Raw genomic sequence first — 17,364 nt, 5'->3', positions numbered from 1 at the left:
GGAACAACCTCTGGGAAAAAGGTATATTGATAAATGGCTTACAGTGAGATTTCAGCTGTATTCAACAGCCTGAGGAGAGGTAGAGCCCACTTGGAGCAGTGGCCATCTCAGGGACACACATGATTGTATTCCCTTTCAGATTTCTTCATTGGGCTTTCCCTACTTTTTGGATGGAAAGAAGCAATGACACACTTCCCTCCTGGGCTGAGCCATCCCATCAAGGCAAACCAGATTGTACTCATCACTCCCACAATTATTAGATCATATAATCCTCCCATCAGCCCTGGGATGAGAGTTTTGCCCTCTCCATTCCTTAGATGAGGACATCGAAGCAGAGAGGAGTAACGGTTTACCCAAGGCCACTGTTAGGCTCACCAACCTCAGCCCAATCCAACCAAGGCTTCTCTGACCTCATGACCCAAGGGTAACCTCCCTAGTTGGTCAAAATGGTGGGCAGAGAGCTACAGCAAGTGGTTTGGGCTTCAGTGAAGTTTCTGTTTGCTTGATGAGGGAAAAACCCGGGGAGGATGAGGTGACCCAGCCTACTCAGTCCCCAGACTTTGCCAGCCACTGTCAAGGGTCTTCTCGATGGACCCCTTGGGACAGCCATCATGGTTCACTGCTGGCTTTCCCACTTTCCTGCCTGCCCTGCATGTCCCAGCCCTGATGCCTGTAGGTATCTACAGCTGGCCCTCTCCTCTCTGCTGCAGCTTGCCTTGGTCCTTGCCCATCTACATGGCACCACCAGGCAGGAGCCATAAAGGCTCTGTATCTACAGGGTTCCCAATTCTAACAGCAGGCCCAAGGCCCAAAGCACCGCAGCCTGCACAGGTCTCCACTGGTGTCCTTGGGGATGAGGAATGCGGGGGTCTAACACCTGGCTGCTTCTCTAGTGCTCAGCAGGGAGATTAATAAAACACAAAAGAAGGAAAGAGAGAAGGGGGAGGATGGACCATAGGAATCTCTCTGTCACAGGCCTCCCCACTTCTCTTCCAAAGTCCTCCCCATGTCTCCACAGCTCCTCCAGTCCTCCTTGAATCCCGGGGTTGTCAAGGCTCACTCTGAGGTCAGGACCAGAGTGCAGTGTGGGCCAGGTTCAGTGTGAGGTCAGGGTCATGGCTCAGACTGGAGTGAGAGTCAGAGCTCCGGCTGGGGCAGACGCTGAAGATCAGAAACAGAACATGGTCTTCCAGCCCTTTCAGGGGGAGCTCACCCTGTCCTGTGGGGCCACAGATGCTGACTCCTTCAGGAACCTTCTATCACACCCGCTGCTGGCTGCTCTGACCATATAATCCCGTTCCCCCTCACCCTCCCCCTTGCTCTGGTGTCCAGGGTGACCAGAGCTGCCTCTGGGCAGGAAGCCAGCCCAGAAAGCCCAGGACATCCCTGAGCGCCTGTCACCATAGCAACCTGCCTGTCAAGCCATCCACCCCCCACCCCACCTGGGTCCAGTACGGTTTTTCAAATTCAGAACGTCAGAATGGGAAGGGCCTCCTAGATCAGCAGATTCCAGCCCCTCCCTTTGTCCCAAATGAATAAACTGAGGCCCGAGTGGGGAAGGGAAGGGGGGAACCTGTTGTCCAAGGACCTGACCCCAACCTGTCCCCCCTCCCACCCACTCCCGCCCAGTGTCGGTCTTGGTTGGATTCGGAGAATGGGGAGTCTGGAGTGTGATCTCCGGAGTGGGGCGGGCGCTCCTCCCGGAGTGATGCAGGGGCTGGCAGCCCAGGAACCGGACACCGACGATGAATAAATGATGCTCACTCGCAGCCTGCCTGCGACCAGATCGCCAGTGCCGAGCGCCGGCTGCCTAAGGGGCAGTCACCCGGCCAAGGCAGCCTGGCCGGCGTCCCTCGGCTCCCCGGACCTGCGACCTGCGGCGGAGCAGCGCGGAGCGCGCGAAGATGGCGGGGCCGCGGCGAGGCGCGGGGCTCCTCTGGGGGCTGGGCGGCGCCGCCCTGGGGGTTTGCCTCGCAGGGGTCGCCGGGCAGCTGGTGGAGGTGAGGTGGGCCGGCGCGGATGGGTTCGGGGTGGCTGTCACCGTCCAGGCAGAGCCAGGCGGTGCCTTTCTGACGGGAAGCTGGTTTTTCTTTTTCTTTTGCCCTAGGAGACCTGACTTAATGGGGAGACACAGTCCATCCCAAGCGCTTCCAGGATGCAGGGAGACTCAGCCCCAGTCTTAGTGTCCTTGCTCTGATGGGCGGGCACAGCCCCCGATCTCAGGAACATTATTCTGATGGGGGAGACTCACCCTGACCTTAGGACTTTCCAATCTGATTGGAGATACAGCCTGGCATCAGCGACGGTCTGATGGGGGGCACTCAGCCCCTGTACTCTACTCTTTGGTGTCCAGAGGTGGGCAGGTGGGGGGCGGAGGCAGGGGGACGAGGACAGCCTTCGCAGAGCAGCCATGTGTTGAGTTTGACTCCACACTGCAGGGAGGGGCAGGCAGGGCAGGGCCCAGGGACTCAGGGTCTTACTTGGTCCTGATGATAACTGGGAGCTAGCAAAGGTGTCTGAGCAGAGGAGAATCAGGATGAGTCCTGGACTGGAAGGAGAATAAATTAGAAGAGGGCCCACACTCGGGAGAATTGGAAGGAGCTGCTGAGATAGTCCAGGACGAGGTGAAAAGGATGGCTGAGAGGCTGGCCAGAAAGGGAAGGGTGGGGGCCATCTGCAGCCCCCTTGGCTGGCCTCTCTGTACCCCATTCCTGCTGAGCCAGGAAGGGGAGCTGATGAGGCTGACCAGACCCAGGATTCTAGAGCAGCAAGCAAGAGGGAGAAGGCCAGAGGTAGAGCCAGGGAAGAGTGGGGTAGGAACCTGTGTAGACAGGGGCAGAGTGGAGAGAGCAGAAGTGCACGAGATAGTCAAGCACCGCGGAGAACCCGCAAGAGGCAGGTGCTGGGCAACAGGATGGGAGAGGGAGGACAGGGCCTCATCTTTGGGGTTTGAGGGGACACACCCCTGAACTAGTGGGTCTGAGGTATATGGGGACAGAGCCCTGTACCCCCATGCTAGTCTGTGCCTGCTGCTGACCAGGGGGTGTGATCAGAAGGCTGCGCTGGAGTCAGATGTCAGCTCTGGTGTCTCTGTAAGGGGAGTCGGGCTGGCTTGAGCCCCATGGAGTGCACTTAGGCCCCCACCAGTTGTCCTGAGGCCTCAGGTGCAGAAACTGAGCTGGTCTGGGTGTAGGAGAAGCCTGACAGAGGGGGTCGACTCAGATCTGAGTCAAGGACTCTTCCCTCAGTCCCCAGGAAAACGTCTTCTCCCACTTCATCAAGGGAAATTGCATTTTGAGTCCTTCTGTCTACCATCCGCCTACAGCCTGAACAAGGGCCTGGCTGAGCCCAGGCGATCCAAGGAAGTGCCAGAAAGATAAGTGGGGCTGGGGTCCATGGTACCACCCACCCTACCCACAGGCATCACCCTCCAATTAGCCTGTGAAGTCCTGATGGAGACCAGGCCCCCAAGCTTCAGAGTTCAGACTCCCAGCAATGTCCACCACAAACAGATGCCCGACTATTACCTGCTTCCCCCTACCCAAGGCCCTATCAGTGTGTCTAGAATGTGTCAGAAGTGAGCCCCTGGCTGCCCAAGCTCTGAGTCTGAGATCTTTACCATGGCCCCCAGAATCTCCCAGTCTTACAACCAGCTGGGTCAACACACTGATCCTCAGAACCATGGAACCCTGCCACTGCCCAGACCTCAGCCCTGACGCTACAGATGTGTGCCCAGCCACAGGCACGTGTACTCCAGCCACATGTGCCCTGTACCCACAGTGCCCAGCCCCAACCCCACACACATGTGCCAGACCCCACGTACACGTGTCTGACCCCACAGATGGGTCCAGGCCCCTGGGATGATGCTGAGGAAGGGTGTCTCCTTGTCCATTTTACCACTCAGGTTGTGTAGGAAGCCTCTCAGAGACCCCTGGAACCATTCCACTCAAGTTACAGATGGAGAAACTGAGGACTAAAGGAAAGAAGGCTCCTACCCCAGTTCACCTTGGTTAAGAGGAGAGAGCTGGGAATCATGTACCAGTCCTGGGCACTTAGACCTCCTTGGTTACCTGGGACAGGCTGCTGGTCCTCTCCATGTGTCCCCAGCACAGGCTGAGGGGTGGCGTCTATAAGGTGAAGACGTACCTGGCTTTTGGTAGGTGCTCCATCCAGGCTTACGGACCTGGGGAAAGACTGGACAGACGGTTGAGCTATGGGTTGCCTTTCCTTTCCAGAGAGCTGGAAGAAACTCCTCTTGCCTGTCCTTCTTTGGTTAATCGAGGGGCAAGGCGTTGCACTGATGCCCCAGGGGGGGTCCCCTCTCCCTCCAAGTACCCCTCCATACCCCTCAGCCAAGCTCCATGACAGAGATAGGGTCATATCCCTCTCAGCCTCCCAGGTCAGGGACAGGTCTCGCTGCTACCCTCCAGAGCAGGGCCGTGTCCCTGACCTGGGGGGCTGAGAGGGATATGACTCTATCTCCTTCCTCAGAACCCCAGGACAGGGAGGTGTGGCACTGGGAAGCTGGGAAGTGGCGCGCAGTGCTCATGATCGCTCCAGCCGTGCTTACAACTTTTGGCCTCCAGGTGTCGCTACTGCACTTCAGACAAATTAGTCCCTTTTTTTTTTTTTTTTTTTTTTTTGGTGAGGATTCTGGCCTAGCTTTCTGGTCAGAGGAGGTGACTCAGGTACGACAGGCAACTGCTGAAGCCACCTGGTGGGGATCCTGGTCAAGTAAGAGAGTCATGAAGCCCTGAGAGCTGTTCCACACCCTATCCCACACCAGGGGGCCATGAGGAAAAAATACTGCGGGGCAGTACAGGACTCACATTGTCTCTGGCCTTGGTCCTGAGACCCCATCTGCCTGTGTGGGGCCCAGGCCTGGAGCAGGAGGAGAGAAAGGGCCTTGAACCTGACTGAAACAAACCATCCACATTTGCCCCTTGGGTTCGGTTTCCCCAAGCACTAACTACCCTCACACTCCCAAGTTCCCAGCTCCATGGTTCTGGGTTCTGCCCTCTTCTCTTGCTCTAAGGCTGGAACGTCCCAAGGTCTAAGGCATTGGTTATGAATGTCTAAGACCCTTGATCCTGGGAGATTCAGACTTAGTGAGTCCTCGCTGAGACCTGGGCCTCTCTCAGTCCAGTCCCAGCCCCTGGCTTCTGCCTGTCTCACTCTGCTCTCTCCCGACCCACAGCCCAGCACAGCCCCGCCCAAGCCCAAGCCGCCCCCGCTGACCAAGGAGACAGTGGTGTTCTGGGACATGCGTCTGTGGCACGTGGTGGGCATCTTCTCGCTTTTCGTGTTGTCCATCAGTAAGTAGCAGCTGCCCCCCTCTACTACCCCCTGCCACTGCCACACCATAGTGTGAGCACAGCACCCCATTACCCCCTAGCACCACCCCCCAGAGGCTCAGAGCAGCAATTCCGGGCAGTGCAAGCGGGCCCGGCGCCCACAGGAGGCCCTCTGTGGTTTCTGGCACCTCCTAATCCACACAAAGTCCCTGTGGAGGGCTGACAGGCTGGTGGTGACCTGAAGTATTCTGCCCGACGGGGGATGCAGCCACATGGCAATTATGGTAATTACAGGGGACTCCACTGAACCAGGACGAAGACGTGTCATTTTTCCCTATCGCTGGCCTCCTCATGCTTTTCCTGCAGCTTGGCTAGCTTAAAACACCCACACCCAGGGGCCCCAACAAGGCCACCCTTGGCTGCAGCTCAGCACCAGAGCTCCCCAGACGCCCAGCAGATGCGTCTCCCAGGCTGCAAACCCAGCATTGTCAAATACCATTTCTTTGGAATGATTCACACCCACCTCAGTTAAAAACAGGAGACCCCCACCCTCGCCCTTCCTGTCTTGGATCTGGGAGTTGCTTTATGCGAAGTTGCAACAGAAGCCAGTTTGGGATGCTCCTCTCAGTTGTCCTTCCAGAGTTGGGGTCTGGAGTTGAGAAAAGTGGGGCTGAGAAATGCCAAATGGATGGGAGAGGCCACCAGGGTACAAAGAGGTTCCCACAGACCATAGGGAGGAGGGGGGCGCAGGCAGTAAAGGGAAAGAACACACTCCCTTAGTAAAGGCTTCGTGGAGGAGGGGTCCTCTAAGCTGTAGACGGATAGGATGGGTGACAGTTTGTGTCAGGCAGCTAGCAAGGCATTCTGGAGAGAGGTACAGTGGGGGTGGACGTGGGAGAAAACGGCCTCCACACAGGTCTCAGATAACCCCTCTAAGACGGTTTCTGAGTGCACCCTGGCTCAGGGGCTACAAGGGCATTTAAGTTCTAGCAGGAGCTATCCTGGAATGAGGTTCCCCAGAAGGCAGGGCTGACCACAAGGGCCCACCCAGATGTAGGGGCTCCAAGGGAGACAAGGACATCAATTTTGCATGTGCTTCTCCTAGCACCAGAAGTGCCCTTCCACCCCACCCCTCACCCCCACTGTCTTCACAGCTAGAGTGGGAGAGCTTCCCTGGTGGCTCAGACGGTAAAGAATCCGCCTGCAATGCTAGAGACCTGGGTTTGATCCCTGGGTTGTGAAGATCCCCTGGAGAAGGGAACGGCTACCCACTCCAGTATCCTGGCCTGGAGAGTTCCATGGACAGAGGAGCCTCGCAGGCTACAGTCCATGGGGTCGCAAAGAGTCAGACACGACTAAGCAACTTTCACAGGGTGGGAGGAGGAGGTGAGCAAGAGGCTGCCTTCTGTTCTAGCCAAGGCTGATATCAGTCAGGCTTCTGAGTGGAGGCCCCACGGACAGACAGATGTGGCTGCAGCCCCAGCCAGGTGTTCAGAGAGTGGAGCAACCCCCCAGTACCAAGAAGCAGGTTTAGGGGAGGTAATCTGCCTGTAGGGGCCACAGGAGCAGTCCAGGGTACAGGTCCAAAGAGCAGCTCAGGGGCACCCCGAGGAGCAGGGTTGAGGGCACCATGGGGCCTCAAGACACACAATGGTTTCTCCCGGGCTCTGCTGGGCCCAAGATGGTGGAAGTGCCTAGGGCCACATAGGAAAGCTGCAGTGTCAGGCCCAAAGAGGCACTTGGACCTCAACTACACAGACTGACTTCTATTTCTAACCCTATTTCCTGAAAAAGGTAAGGGATAGTCCCAAAGGCCTCTGAGTAACAAGTCAGCACTTGTTACCTTCTATGCAGGGCTCTAGGGAGTTGGAGACCCTGGGTCCTGGGGAGGAAACATTTTTCCCACTTCTCTGTCTGCTTGGACCTCGGTAGTACAACTGCTAGTGGAGCATCATCCCCACAACCTTGTGGATAGGATGGAGTTGGATGGGTTGCCTCTTTAGTTCCCTGCCAGCCTGGGGACTCCTATCCCCAGCCTCTTCCTGGGCTTGGAACTCCATCTAAGAAACTTTGTTTCTCTACTTTGAAGAGAAGTAAGCAGGCCAGGCTGGGTGGGACAGGTCCGGAGTGAGGGCCAGGGCCTCCATCCTGCTCTGAGGGACTGGGACCAGCCTTTACTGAGAGCCCAGGCATGGTCCTGAGAAGGTACCTGATGGGGTAACTAGAAGAGGTGGTTCAAGCTAGTAGGGTGGGGGTGGGGGACCAACCCTGGACCTCTGGCATACAGGAGTCTGGAGGTGACCAGAGGCCAGGTCTGTGGGTAAGAAGGGCCTACTGGGTCCATCCCTGGGCAGCAGTGCTCAGTCAGACCTACTTTTAGGGCCCTCACACGACTGTCCCCCACTGTATGTTCCTGGATGCTACTGACACCCTGTCCATTCATTCAGGAGTCCTGTCCGAGTCGCAAAAGCTTTGAAACCATCTCATTCATTTTTTTTTTCATTCTGTGAGTCTGGGGAAGACTCAATGGGGCCATAATACTGGCTGACGAGGTTGCACAAGATGACCCCAAAGGGTGCTCCTGCCCAGGCCACATAGGTCTGATCTATCTTCCCCAAAAAGAGGCCTGGCCTGTCCTGCCTGGCCCTCCTGCCTCTAGGAGTCTGCCAGGAAGTTATGTCTGGTCATCTGATTTATAATAGGAAGCAGCTCTGTCCCCTCCCCCTGAGGCTGGGGCCAAGGTGGTCAGACTGGGGGCCTTAGAAAAATAAACTCAGTCCAGCCAGGTCCTGGCAGCCCTGCCCTGCCCGTCCTGGACAGGCCAGCTCCATGCCTTGGCCCAGCTTGCGTGGGCACAGCCGCCCTGAGCCAGAAAACCACTCCTGGAATAACTCTGTCTGAGGTGAACGCCCCAGGGCAAGGTCTGTGTCCTCCTGCAGGCTCTCACAGCCAGGAGGAGCCCTGGCTTGTCCTCAGGGAGGTTGAGGAGGATGCAGCCTGTCCTCTGGGGTCTGAGGTCCTCTCAAGAGCCTGGGGAGGAAAACCTAGGATGAACCAGGAGCCCAGCGGCCTGGGCTGCAAGTACAGGACACCCTCCAGGAGGCTGTAGCTTGAGTCATGGTGTAGCCTACTTCTTACCCTCCAGGACCTCTCAATCTAGTTAGAGAGACCCCCCCCTCGCCCCCGCCCAACAAGCCAGGATCACTGACATAATATATGGGACCAGTGAAAAATGAAAATATGAGATCCCTGTCCAAAGATTATTAAGAATTTCAAGAAAGTGACAGCAGAGTATTACACCAAGCACAAGGCCTTTCTGAGAATAGGCCTACTACCTAAAGCCAGCCCTGCTCAGGAAAGATATTTTGAAAATCTCAGAGCCCACAGGGGTTTTGTCAAAATGTGGAACCTCCTGAAAGAGACTCTTGGGTGAGACACACATAGACAGATGGAGACAGGACTGGAATTCGGGTGCCATTCCTGGGGTGTCTGAGCTCTGGCCCTTGCCAAGCCTGCTCTGTCCTCCCTGTAGTTATCACTCTTTGCTGTGTCTTCAACTGTCGCGTGCCACGAACCCGGAAGGAGATTGAAGCCCGGTATCTGCAGCGAAAGGCAGCCAAGATGTACACAGACAAACTGGAGACTGTGCCGCCCCTCAACGAGCTCACAGAAATCCCTGGAGGTGAGCAGGCCTGGCCCCCAGTCCCGCAAACCCCCAACCCTGCCAGACTGGCCATTTCCTTGATCCTTCCACCCAGAATGCCCTGTTCCTCCCCTTCACCTGGTTCAGGGAGGGGACTCATCCCTGTTTCTGGAGATCAGAGCAAAGAAATGGGTCAGAGTGAGGCAGGGAAAACATGAAGCTATTTTGCAGGTAGAAGTGGTTTGGAAGGAAAAAGGAATGAAGGGTGGGACTGGGAGGCTCTGGTGTGGGTCCTAGGACACTGTTTCACTCCCGTTGAACCCTTTTCCTTCTATTCCACAGAGGAGAAGAAGAAGAAGAAGAAGAAGAAGGACAGTGTGGATACAGTGGCCATCAAGGTAGAGGAGGATGAGAAGAATGAGGCCAAGAAGAAGAAAGGAGAGAAATGAGGAGAGCTTTCTGGAGGTGGCGGCTGGGGCTGGCCAGCCCTGGGGCTCATGGTCCTGCCAGAGTCCAGACATCTTAGACTCCAAGCTCACACATGGACCCAGGAGGTTGCAGAGAGCCCTCGCCCTGTAGAGAGGGAGTTGCAGGGGCCAGGACCCTGTCCTAGAGCCTACAGGAGCAAGGGCAAAACTGTACCAGGTGTGCCACCTCCTGGCCTGGACGCCAGCTCCCTTCACCCCATCCACATGGGGCTCAGCAGAGGTGGTCTGTAGACCCTGTCCCTCTATAGATGCAAAGTGGCCTCTACCCACCCAGACATGCCTCTGTCTCCTCTTCTGCCAGGAACAGCTGTGGCTAAGGCATGACGGGATGTGGGTTTTCTTCTGGAAGGGGATGGCCGGCCTTGATGGGCCAATGTGAGGCCACACCAGGCTGCCCACAGGAGGGAGAGGGTCACTGGAGGAAGCAGGGGCAGCAGGAGGCTCTCGGACTTGGCTGGATAGCAGCCGTGCTGGTGAGGGGCTGCCCCAAGTCTGGCATGGGTTCTGGCCCAGAGCAGCAAGCAGAGAAGGACCAGAGGCAGAACCCCCAGACCAGCAGATACCAAGCTCCAGGCAGTGGACGTACTTGTCTTACTTACTGTGATGTAGCTGAGGCTGCTGGAGGGCCTAGCATTGAGGCCCAAGGGCTCAGGACTGGGGGCTCCAGGGGTGCAAAAGGCTGAGGCCAGTGGACCAGAGAGAGAAGAGAAGACAGCTGGCACCTGGGACCCAACTTGGGAATCCAGGGAATATTTGATAACCCAATGGGGACTTGAGGCTGTTCTGGGGCCCTTTCTAAGCTTAGCTGTGGTGGGAGGGCCCCAGGAGACCACCAAAGGGGGCAATTAGAGATGGAGGTAGCAGCCAACCTTCCACCTGCTGAGTATAAGAGCACGGCTTCCTCTTCTGCTCTCAACCACGATTCCTGAAACAGCACTGCTGACCAGAAGGTGAAGGCTCAAACTTGACCTGTGGACTGGATCTCTGGGGAGGGGACATGCAGAGAGGGGTATCTAGATGGCTGCAAACATCGCCTGAAGAACTCAGACCTGGGGCTGGAGACTTAGGAGATACTGGAGGTTTCCAAGCTGGGGAGAGCTGCTGGCAAAGCTCACGCTGCCTCTGCAGCCTGCAGAGATTTGTAAATAAAGCTGAGTGCCTTCTCATACCCGAGCGACCTGAGATGACTGCTCAGGTACCCCGTCCCTGGAGCATTTATGTGGAGGGCGATACAGTGATCAGTGATAGGCAGTGAAGGCCAGGCTGTCGTTCCATTTCCTGACTTTTTTCCCATTCTGAATTCAGATGAGCTGGAGGAAGAGGTGGTGGGCCAAGGGGAAGAGGGTCAGCTGTGGCCAGTGGGGCTCAGCTCTGAGGCAGGGCATCAGGACCAAGAAGGAAGCTGCCTGTTCTGTGCTTGCCTCTGCTCCACTTCCTGGTGTCAATAGATGGGTGCTTGAGACACAGAGGAGTCAAGCCTGGATTCCAGCCTGGACCCAAATCATTATTACACGAGGCAAGGGAACCAGGCTGACATGGGGGAAGGAGCACGGGGTCTTAGAGCCACAGCGGGGGGTGGGGCAGAGATTACAGAAAGCCCTGCTGTGCAAGCTGAGTACTCACTGGGTCACCATGTGGAAACCCTGGCTCTGCCCAGAGGTCCAGCCTGTAGGCGTCTCATACATATGGTTTTGGCAAAGACCATTCTACTGATACAAGCCAGAATCCTTCTGTTGGCTTCGCAGCAGAGGCCCAGGGAAGCGGGGGCCACTAGAAGTCAGAGAAGCAGCTGGCAATGCCTGGGGTAAGTCCAGGCCCGGGCCACATCTCCCCTACCAGCTGCCTCCCTGACCTCTGACTTGGGTCTCCACTAGCCATTTAAGGACAGGCATATCTGCTAATCATGGGGATAATGTCTGATCCGAGTGGGTATCTGCCCCAAGTCCAGGCAGGGGACAGGGTTGGAAGGTCAAAGTTAACTACAGTGCTTCAGGGCAATGACAGAGTATGTTCCAGCCACAGGCCAGAAGATGGGTCAAAGTCAAGGAGAACACACTCACCTCCGCGGCCCAGAGCTGCAACCTTAGGCCCAGCCTCACACTGGGTCCTGGCAGCCCCAGAATGAGCCTGGGCAGTACATTCTAGGCCCTGAATCATCTGACCCTAGTATCATCCCCACACATTCCCTCCACCTTCTGCGGGAGCCACCCCGAGCCTGCGGATGGAGCTGGGGCTCTGCACTTTGCAGTATCAACTGCCGGGAGCCACGCATCCCACCCCTTCCCTGTTCTCTCATCGTCCACTGCAGCAGGCCCAGGAAGGAGGAGGCATGGGGAAGAGAACCATTTAATTGAACATCGAATCTCTCCCCTGCCTGTGAGGGCTGAGAACTGCGCCTGCAGCATTCTAGACAAGAGGGTGAGGAGGGGCCTGGGCAAGAGAGGGCAGACCCAGGGACAGCAGAGCATCAGAGGGCAGCAAGGAAGCTGAGGAGCATCAGGAGTGCCAGGAGCAGGGCCCAGGATGGGGCTGGCAGAGTCTGCCCGCTGATGCGGTCCCAGATCCACTGTTGGTAGGAGGAGATGTGGACGTAGATAGGCGGAGCCTCACTCTTCTTGCAGCCTGGGCCCCAGCTCACCACTCCCACCAGGTGCCATATGTTCTGCACAGGACAGGCCAAGGGCTCACCACTTATCTCCTGCGGGGAGGGGTGGGGAACAAAAGGGAGGCCACATGTGGTCCAAAGGAGACTTGATCCAGCTCAGGAACAAGCAGGGTGCCCTCACCAAACCTTCTGCGCAGCCTCCAAGTGTCTTATAGCTGAGAGGTACCTTCGAAGTCCTGACCCAGGAGACCTTCCTTAAAAGGCTCCACCTTCCATCTCTCTCCATCCCCCATCTCTTTAACATCCACCTTCCATCTTCCCACCCTTCCCATCCTCCTTCATCTCCAACCTCCATCTCCACTCCCCATCTCTCTCTCCCCAACTCTCATCTCATTCCCCCCATTCTCCATTCCTGTCAAATTTCCCCTCCTTCATCTTCCTCCTCACTTACCCCTGCTCATCCCTGGCCCCTCTCTCCTCCCCACATGTCCTGCCTCTGCTGTGCCCCTCCCCCAATTCTGGCCAGGTGCCCTTAGAGGCAAATGAGCAAGGGCGAGAGATGCTCACGTAGCAGAATTTTTCCCTGTCGACGTCCTTTGCACAAATCATCTGGGAGTTGATGATCTGAATCAGAGAGGGGATTTTGGAGAACCTGCGGTAGAGGCTGTCACACTCTGTGCTGTTCAGGATGGTGACTTCCTTCTCCTGGATGGTTCGAAATTGGGGCCACTGACCTGTGGGACAGGGGCCCCCATTCAGGCTTGGCTGTTTAGCTCGTGCCCACAGCCACTGGCCTCATGCCCATCCTCCCTTTGTTCCTTGCCACACAGCAGCCCTGGAGATCTCTCCAGGATTAGCCCACCTACCACTCCAGACGCTTCCCAAAAGCCCCCTCAATATAGAGACGCTGGAGCAGTTTACCCAAAATCTGGCTTTGCTGGGCCTGATCTCACATCTGGCAGAGTCCAATCCATCAAGTCCATTCTGATCTCGGCATTTTGACTTTTGCATTAATTCTATCCCCAAAGCCTACCAAGTGTACCTGAGGTCCAAATCCTGCCTTTTCTTCAAGCTTTCCTAAAAGGCCTCTTCCTCCCCTGAGCTTCCCCAGACTCGCCTCTGTGGTTCCAGGAACTCCTCATTCCCCTCCCCAGTCTCACAAGTGTGTGTCTGTCCCTAAGTCTGAGCTTCCGGGGGACAGGTGACTTCCAGCCGTTCCCAACTATTCACCAGACAGGCCATGGCAGGGATGACAAAAAGCCACCCCATCTGGGCTGGAGATCCTGGGTGCTTTCAGGCATGCTGGCTCTATGAGACCACAGGGAAGAACACTTCTCTTGTGGGAAAGGGGCAGGGGTTCCCTGAAGAGGATGGACATTCCTGGGCTAAGGAAATGGGCCCTTGGATGGCCCTGGGACAACACTCCTGCTCATTGGGCTCCTAAACTGGGATGATAAGGGATTGAGGGCCACTGCTGAGGTAGGGGGAAACATGGGGAACCCTCGGTGACTCCCAGCTTCTGGGTGCAGACTGCCCGTAGCCAGATGCATGGCTCTTCTGGGGACCCTATTACAGACATAGACCCCTTGTCCTCTTGCCTTGCCTGTTCTGCTTCAAAACATGATGCCGTAGGATTGTGTGCAGACAGAAAGATATCACTCTGTGCCCACTATGCCTTCAGGGATGGCCTGTTTACATACCCTGACCTGGGCCTGAAGGTTTCAAGGGCAATCTGGGTCCCCTAGATACATTCACTGCTGAAACCCTCAAAGGGAAAAAGAGATAAGAGTCTGACAGGAGAGGGGTGGTGGGCTCCCTGGGGAAGGCGTCTCAGAAATACCTGTCCATGGTAGACCCTGGCCTGCACCCAGGTTCTATCCCACACCATCCACCCTGCTAGGGTAGGAAGGTTCCGACTCACCATCAATCCTGGGGAGTCCCCAGCCTGTCACAGTGCAGAGCGAGTAGTCCTTCACCGAATAGTCCAAGCCAGGCAGGCAGATGGGCCAGACATACTTGCTGTACTGCAGTGGCCGAACCAGGTTGAGGAGGGCAATGTCGTTGGCCCGGCCAACCCAGGACCAGTACCGACTGGCTCGGTAACGGCTGTGCACAATGACCTCTTTTGCCAGTGTGTCGATGGAAGTCTTCGTTATCCGGTCAATCCACGGACTCCCCGCCCGTACTGAATAGGTAACGTCACTCCTAGGGGAAGGGCAAGGGGAGTCCTCCATTAGTCCCAGGAACCCCACACCAGCCTGCACCCCCCTAAACTCCACCACACTGTTGTACTCTGAGCAAATCCAGGCAAGCCACCCACCTGCTTAGAGTCCCCAAGCCCACTCCTCAGGGCAGGTGTGAATGGGGCCCTGCACACACAGACACTGTGTGGTCAGTCCTGACAACAACCCTTCAGTTTATGGAGAGGGAAACTGACTCAAGTGACCGACTCAAGGCTACACAGCTAACAAGTGGTGGAGCTGGGATGTGGACCCAGTTTTCTCTGGTTCCAAACTTTAGACTCTGTCCAGTAACCCATGCTGGGTCCCAGAAGTGACAGAGGTCTTGTGCAATCATCCAACCCTCCCTCTAGCTTTCTTTCTCAGTGTGTCCCTTAGGCATGGAAATCACTTCTCCTCTGGCCAGCCCTCATAGCCAGATGTGACCCTCGGGTCGCCCCCTGGCTCCAGAACACAGGCACGCCTGCTCTCTTGTCCCCACACTGACCAGACTGTGAGCATCTATATTCTTGTCTGTCTTCCCCAGCAACCTGACAGGACTGCTGCAGCCCTCTTCTGCTACCAGTGCCCAGGCCAGGGCCTGGCTTAAAAGACTGTCAAGGCTACTGGTTGAATGAAGGAAGGAATAAGTGAAACAAAGGGTATGGAACAGAAGAATTAGAATCTTCTTTCTGTGCACAGGAGGAAGGAGACCTGGACAGTGCTTTGCAAGTCTTCGTTTCCTATCTGTGGAACGACTACACAGGACTAGGGGATCAGATGAGGGGAGCAAGCCTCCAGTTCCTAGGAAGGAATCTACAGGACTCAGCTCCACCCTGCTAGGAGCTGGAGTGAGGCTGGGATTATGGGGTTCTGCCACTGATGGGCCAGCTGGCAGAATGACTGAGGCCCTGGTGGCTCCATATGACTTTCCACCCGTCTGTCTAGGCCCCGACTCACTCGGTCATGCAGTGGGCTGCAGTCAGCACCCACTCGGAGGCAATGAGGGTTCCTGCACAGATGTGTGTGCCATTGGCCCGCACACTGACCATCCACGGCCACCGCCGAGCCATGGACTCCGGATCCCTGAGGGTGGGGTCCCGTTCATAGGAGAAGCCGCAGGCTGAGGAGGGAAGTACAAGGAGCTTGATAAGGAGTGGACCTTTCCAGCTGCATCTCACAGCTCTCCCTTTCCTCAGCCTCAGCTCCCACCACTCTAGCTGGCCTGCACCCATCCAACTATTCTCCTTCTTCATTGGTCATCAAATAATGGTGTTGTTCACATGAGGATTGGGGTCTCCAGCCTTAGAAGGGCCTCAGCACCCCCCAGGCATCCCTCACGTCAGGTCCCAGGGCTGACCAGTCTGGGCATCACTGGCTCCTTTGTCCTGGTCAAGCATGCCTAAGCTCTGGCTAGGCTAGGCCCTTCACAAATTCATCTGTGTTTCCATCTGGTTCCCCTACTTCAACCAAAAAGACCCTTTCCTCCTTCTCTAGGACCCTCCTCCTGTGATTCAGTGAGAGAAAAGCAGATGACCTAAGAGAAAAATGAGCACTGTGCATGAACGCACACACATCTGAGGATGAAACCCCAACAGCAATGAATGCAGCTCTTCAGCCCCATTAGTTCTCAGGGGAGCATGGACTTAAATCACAGTGACGTTCTGCTCACCGTCACCTGCCAGGCAAAACTAAATGTCCCTGATACTAGGAGTTGGTGAGGATCACAGCCCCAGACTGCTCACTCACTGCTCAAGGGAAGGTCAACGGGTACAGCCACTTTGGAAAAGCTTTTATGGAAAAATTCTTTCAACTGAAGAGGCACGTATCCAACACCACAGCAGACCCACTCCTAGGTGTTCCAAATGGACTAGTAGATCGTGAGATCAATGTAAGTAGGCCATCACCCGCAGCTGTAAAGGCTAACACAAGAGAGGGAACGGCAGCATGCACCGCGGAGTGCTGCGGGGTCCTCAGTGTGAGACTTCCCATGACACTTAAATTCTGAGCAATGAGTTCCAGGATAAGAAGTATTCCTTATGTGGGACTTACTTCAACCAGCTTGGAAGGCACTGCTAGAGAGAACACTTAGGGATGTGCCCCCAAACACACAAGGGAAGGCTCCCTGAAAGCGGTGCTAGAGACCCCCAGAGGCCTTGGCTGGGAGCTTGGATCAGGGCCTGGGTCCGATGGAGAGATGCTGTCCCTACCGGCCATTCAGGAAGGCAGGATGTACAGCATGCCCCAGGCTCCCCCGACCTTCCTTGCCTCCTACCTCAGCAGCATGGGAGGTTCCACCAATAGGTGCTCAGTAAGCACTAGTGAAAGGAAGGTCTCCTCTCTCTCCCTGCCCCTTCTTCCTTTGTCCCTTAAGGTCCTCGAGGCTGCTTGGGCACCTCCTCCCGCATGGAGGCCACAGTACTCACGGGGAAGGAACTCGCTGTGGGAGGCTTTAGAAGTAGCGTACTGCGAGATACTGGGCGGCGGGCTACCACCAGTGACCTGCCGGGGGAAGCGACGTCTGCCCGAGGGACAGGTGGCACTGGGGGCACATGGAGCATCAGGGTCTGCGGGGACATCCGTGGACAGTGCCCCCAGGCTGTCGCCAGCGCCCAAGCAACCTGTGGAAGGAGGCAGAGAATCAGAAGTGGAGGCCAGATCTGAGGGGGTCGGGGGATGGGCGGGGGCGGGCCTTACCCAGGGGCCGCAGCAGCAGCAGCAGGAGCCCGGCGGAGGCAAGGGCCAGGGCCAGGGTGGACGTCCCAGGGCGTGGGCGGCCGCGCCTGCTGGCCGGCGGCTCACACCAGAACTCCATCTGCGGGAAACAGCGACTGCGCCGCGGCGCTCTTCTCGCTACAGCGCTCCCGGGACCCGCCCCACGAAGGCGCCCCCCATTGGCGGCCGGCGACGGCTTTCTGTGGTGTGGTGGGCGCGGGCATCCGCGGCCTCGCGGGCGCCCCCCAGTGGCCCCCTGCATTGGTGCTTCTGGTGTCCCAGTCACCCTCTGGCTTGCAGGTGGCTCAGGACTGCCTGGCTTCTGGCCACGCCTCTGCCCTCCTGGGAGGACGTCATTCCCAGGAGGTCTGGCCCAGCAGTTTCCTGGAGTCCCTTAACC

At 56.7% G+C, this 17,364-nt stretch overlaps 2 protein-coding genes across 2 annotated transcripts; one reads left to right on the top strand and one right to left on the bottom strand.

Moving 5' to 3' along the window:
- Positions 1–1,484: 1,484 nt before the first annotated feature.
- On the top strand, positions 1,485–10,591 carry TMIE (transmembrane inner ear). Its single transcript, XM_006071571.3, has 4 exons — positions 1,485–2,000; positions 5,198–5,315; positions 8,827–8,976; positions 9,280–10,591. The coding sequence occupies exons 1-4, from the start codon at positions 1,905–1,907 to the stop codon at positions 9,384–9,386; spliced, it is 471 nt and encodes a 156-aa protein (XP_006071633.1). The 5' UTR covers positions 1,485–1,904; the 3' UTR covers positions 9,387–10,591.
- A 1,161-nt stretch (positions 10,592–11,752) lies between these two features.
- LOC102400172 (serine protease 50) lies at positions 11,753–17,241 on the bottom strand. The gene is made up of 6 exons (XM_006071577.3): positions 16,947–17,241; positions 16,676–16,870; positions 15,210–15,372; positions 13,952–14,235; positions 12,598–12,764; positions 11,753–12,123 (listed from the first exon to the last, which is right to left on the bottom strand). The coding sequence occupies exons 1-6, from the start codon at positions 17,224–17,226 to the stop codon at positions 11,893–11,895; spliced, it is 1,320 nt and encodes a 439-aa protein (XP_006071639.3). The 5' UTR covers positions 17,227–17,241; the 3' UTR covers positions 11,753–11,892.
- Between the last annotated feature and the right edge of the window lie 123 nt (positions 17,242–17,364).

This window comes from Bubalus bubalis, chromosome 21 (assembly GCF_019923935.1).
Source record: "Bubalus bubalis isolate 160015118507 breed Murrah chromosome 21, NDDB_SH_1, whole genome shotgun sequence".
NCBI classification, from domain to species: Eukaryota; Metazoa; Chordata; class Mammalia; order Artiodactyla; family Bovidae; genus Bubalus; species Bubalus bubalis.
The sequence above is the reverse complement of the archived record's forward strand: the minus strand, read 5'-3'. Positions and strand labels throughout refer to the sequence as shown.

Coding starts and splice junctions, on each gene's coding strand:
- TMIE (XM_006071571.3), top strand. CDS start 1,905: ATGGCGGGGCCGCGGCGAGGCGCGGGGCTCCTCTGGGGGCTGGGCGGC. Junction 5,316..8,826: donor GCTTTTCGTGTTGTCCATCA/GTAAGTAGCAGC, acceptor TCCTCCCTGTAG/TTATCACTCTTTGCTGTGTC. Junction 8,977..9,279: donor GCTCACAGAAATCCCTGGAG/GTGAGCAGGCCT, acceptor TCTATTCCACAG/AGGAGAAGAAGAAGAAGAAG.
- LOC102400172 (XM_006071577.3), bottom strand. CDS start 17,226: ATGCAGGGGGCCACTGGGGGGCGCCCGCGAGGCCGCGGATGCCCGCGC. Junction 15,373..16,675: donor CCACAGCGAGTTCCTTCCCC/GTGAGTACTGTG, acceptor TTCCCTCCTCAG/CCTGCGGCTTCTCCTATGAA. Junction 14,236..15,209: donor GCAGCCCACTGCATGACCGA/GTGAGTCGGGGC, acceptor CCCTTCCCCTAG/GAGTGACGTTACCTATTCAG.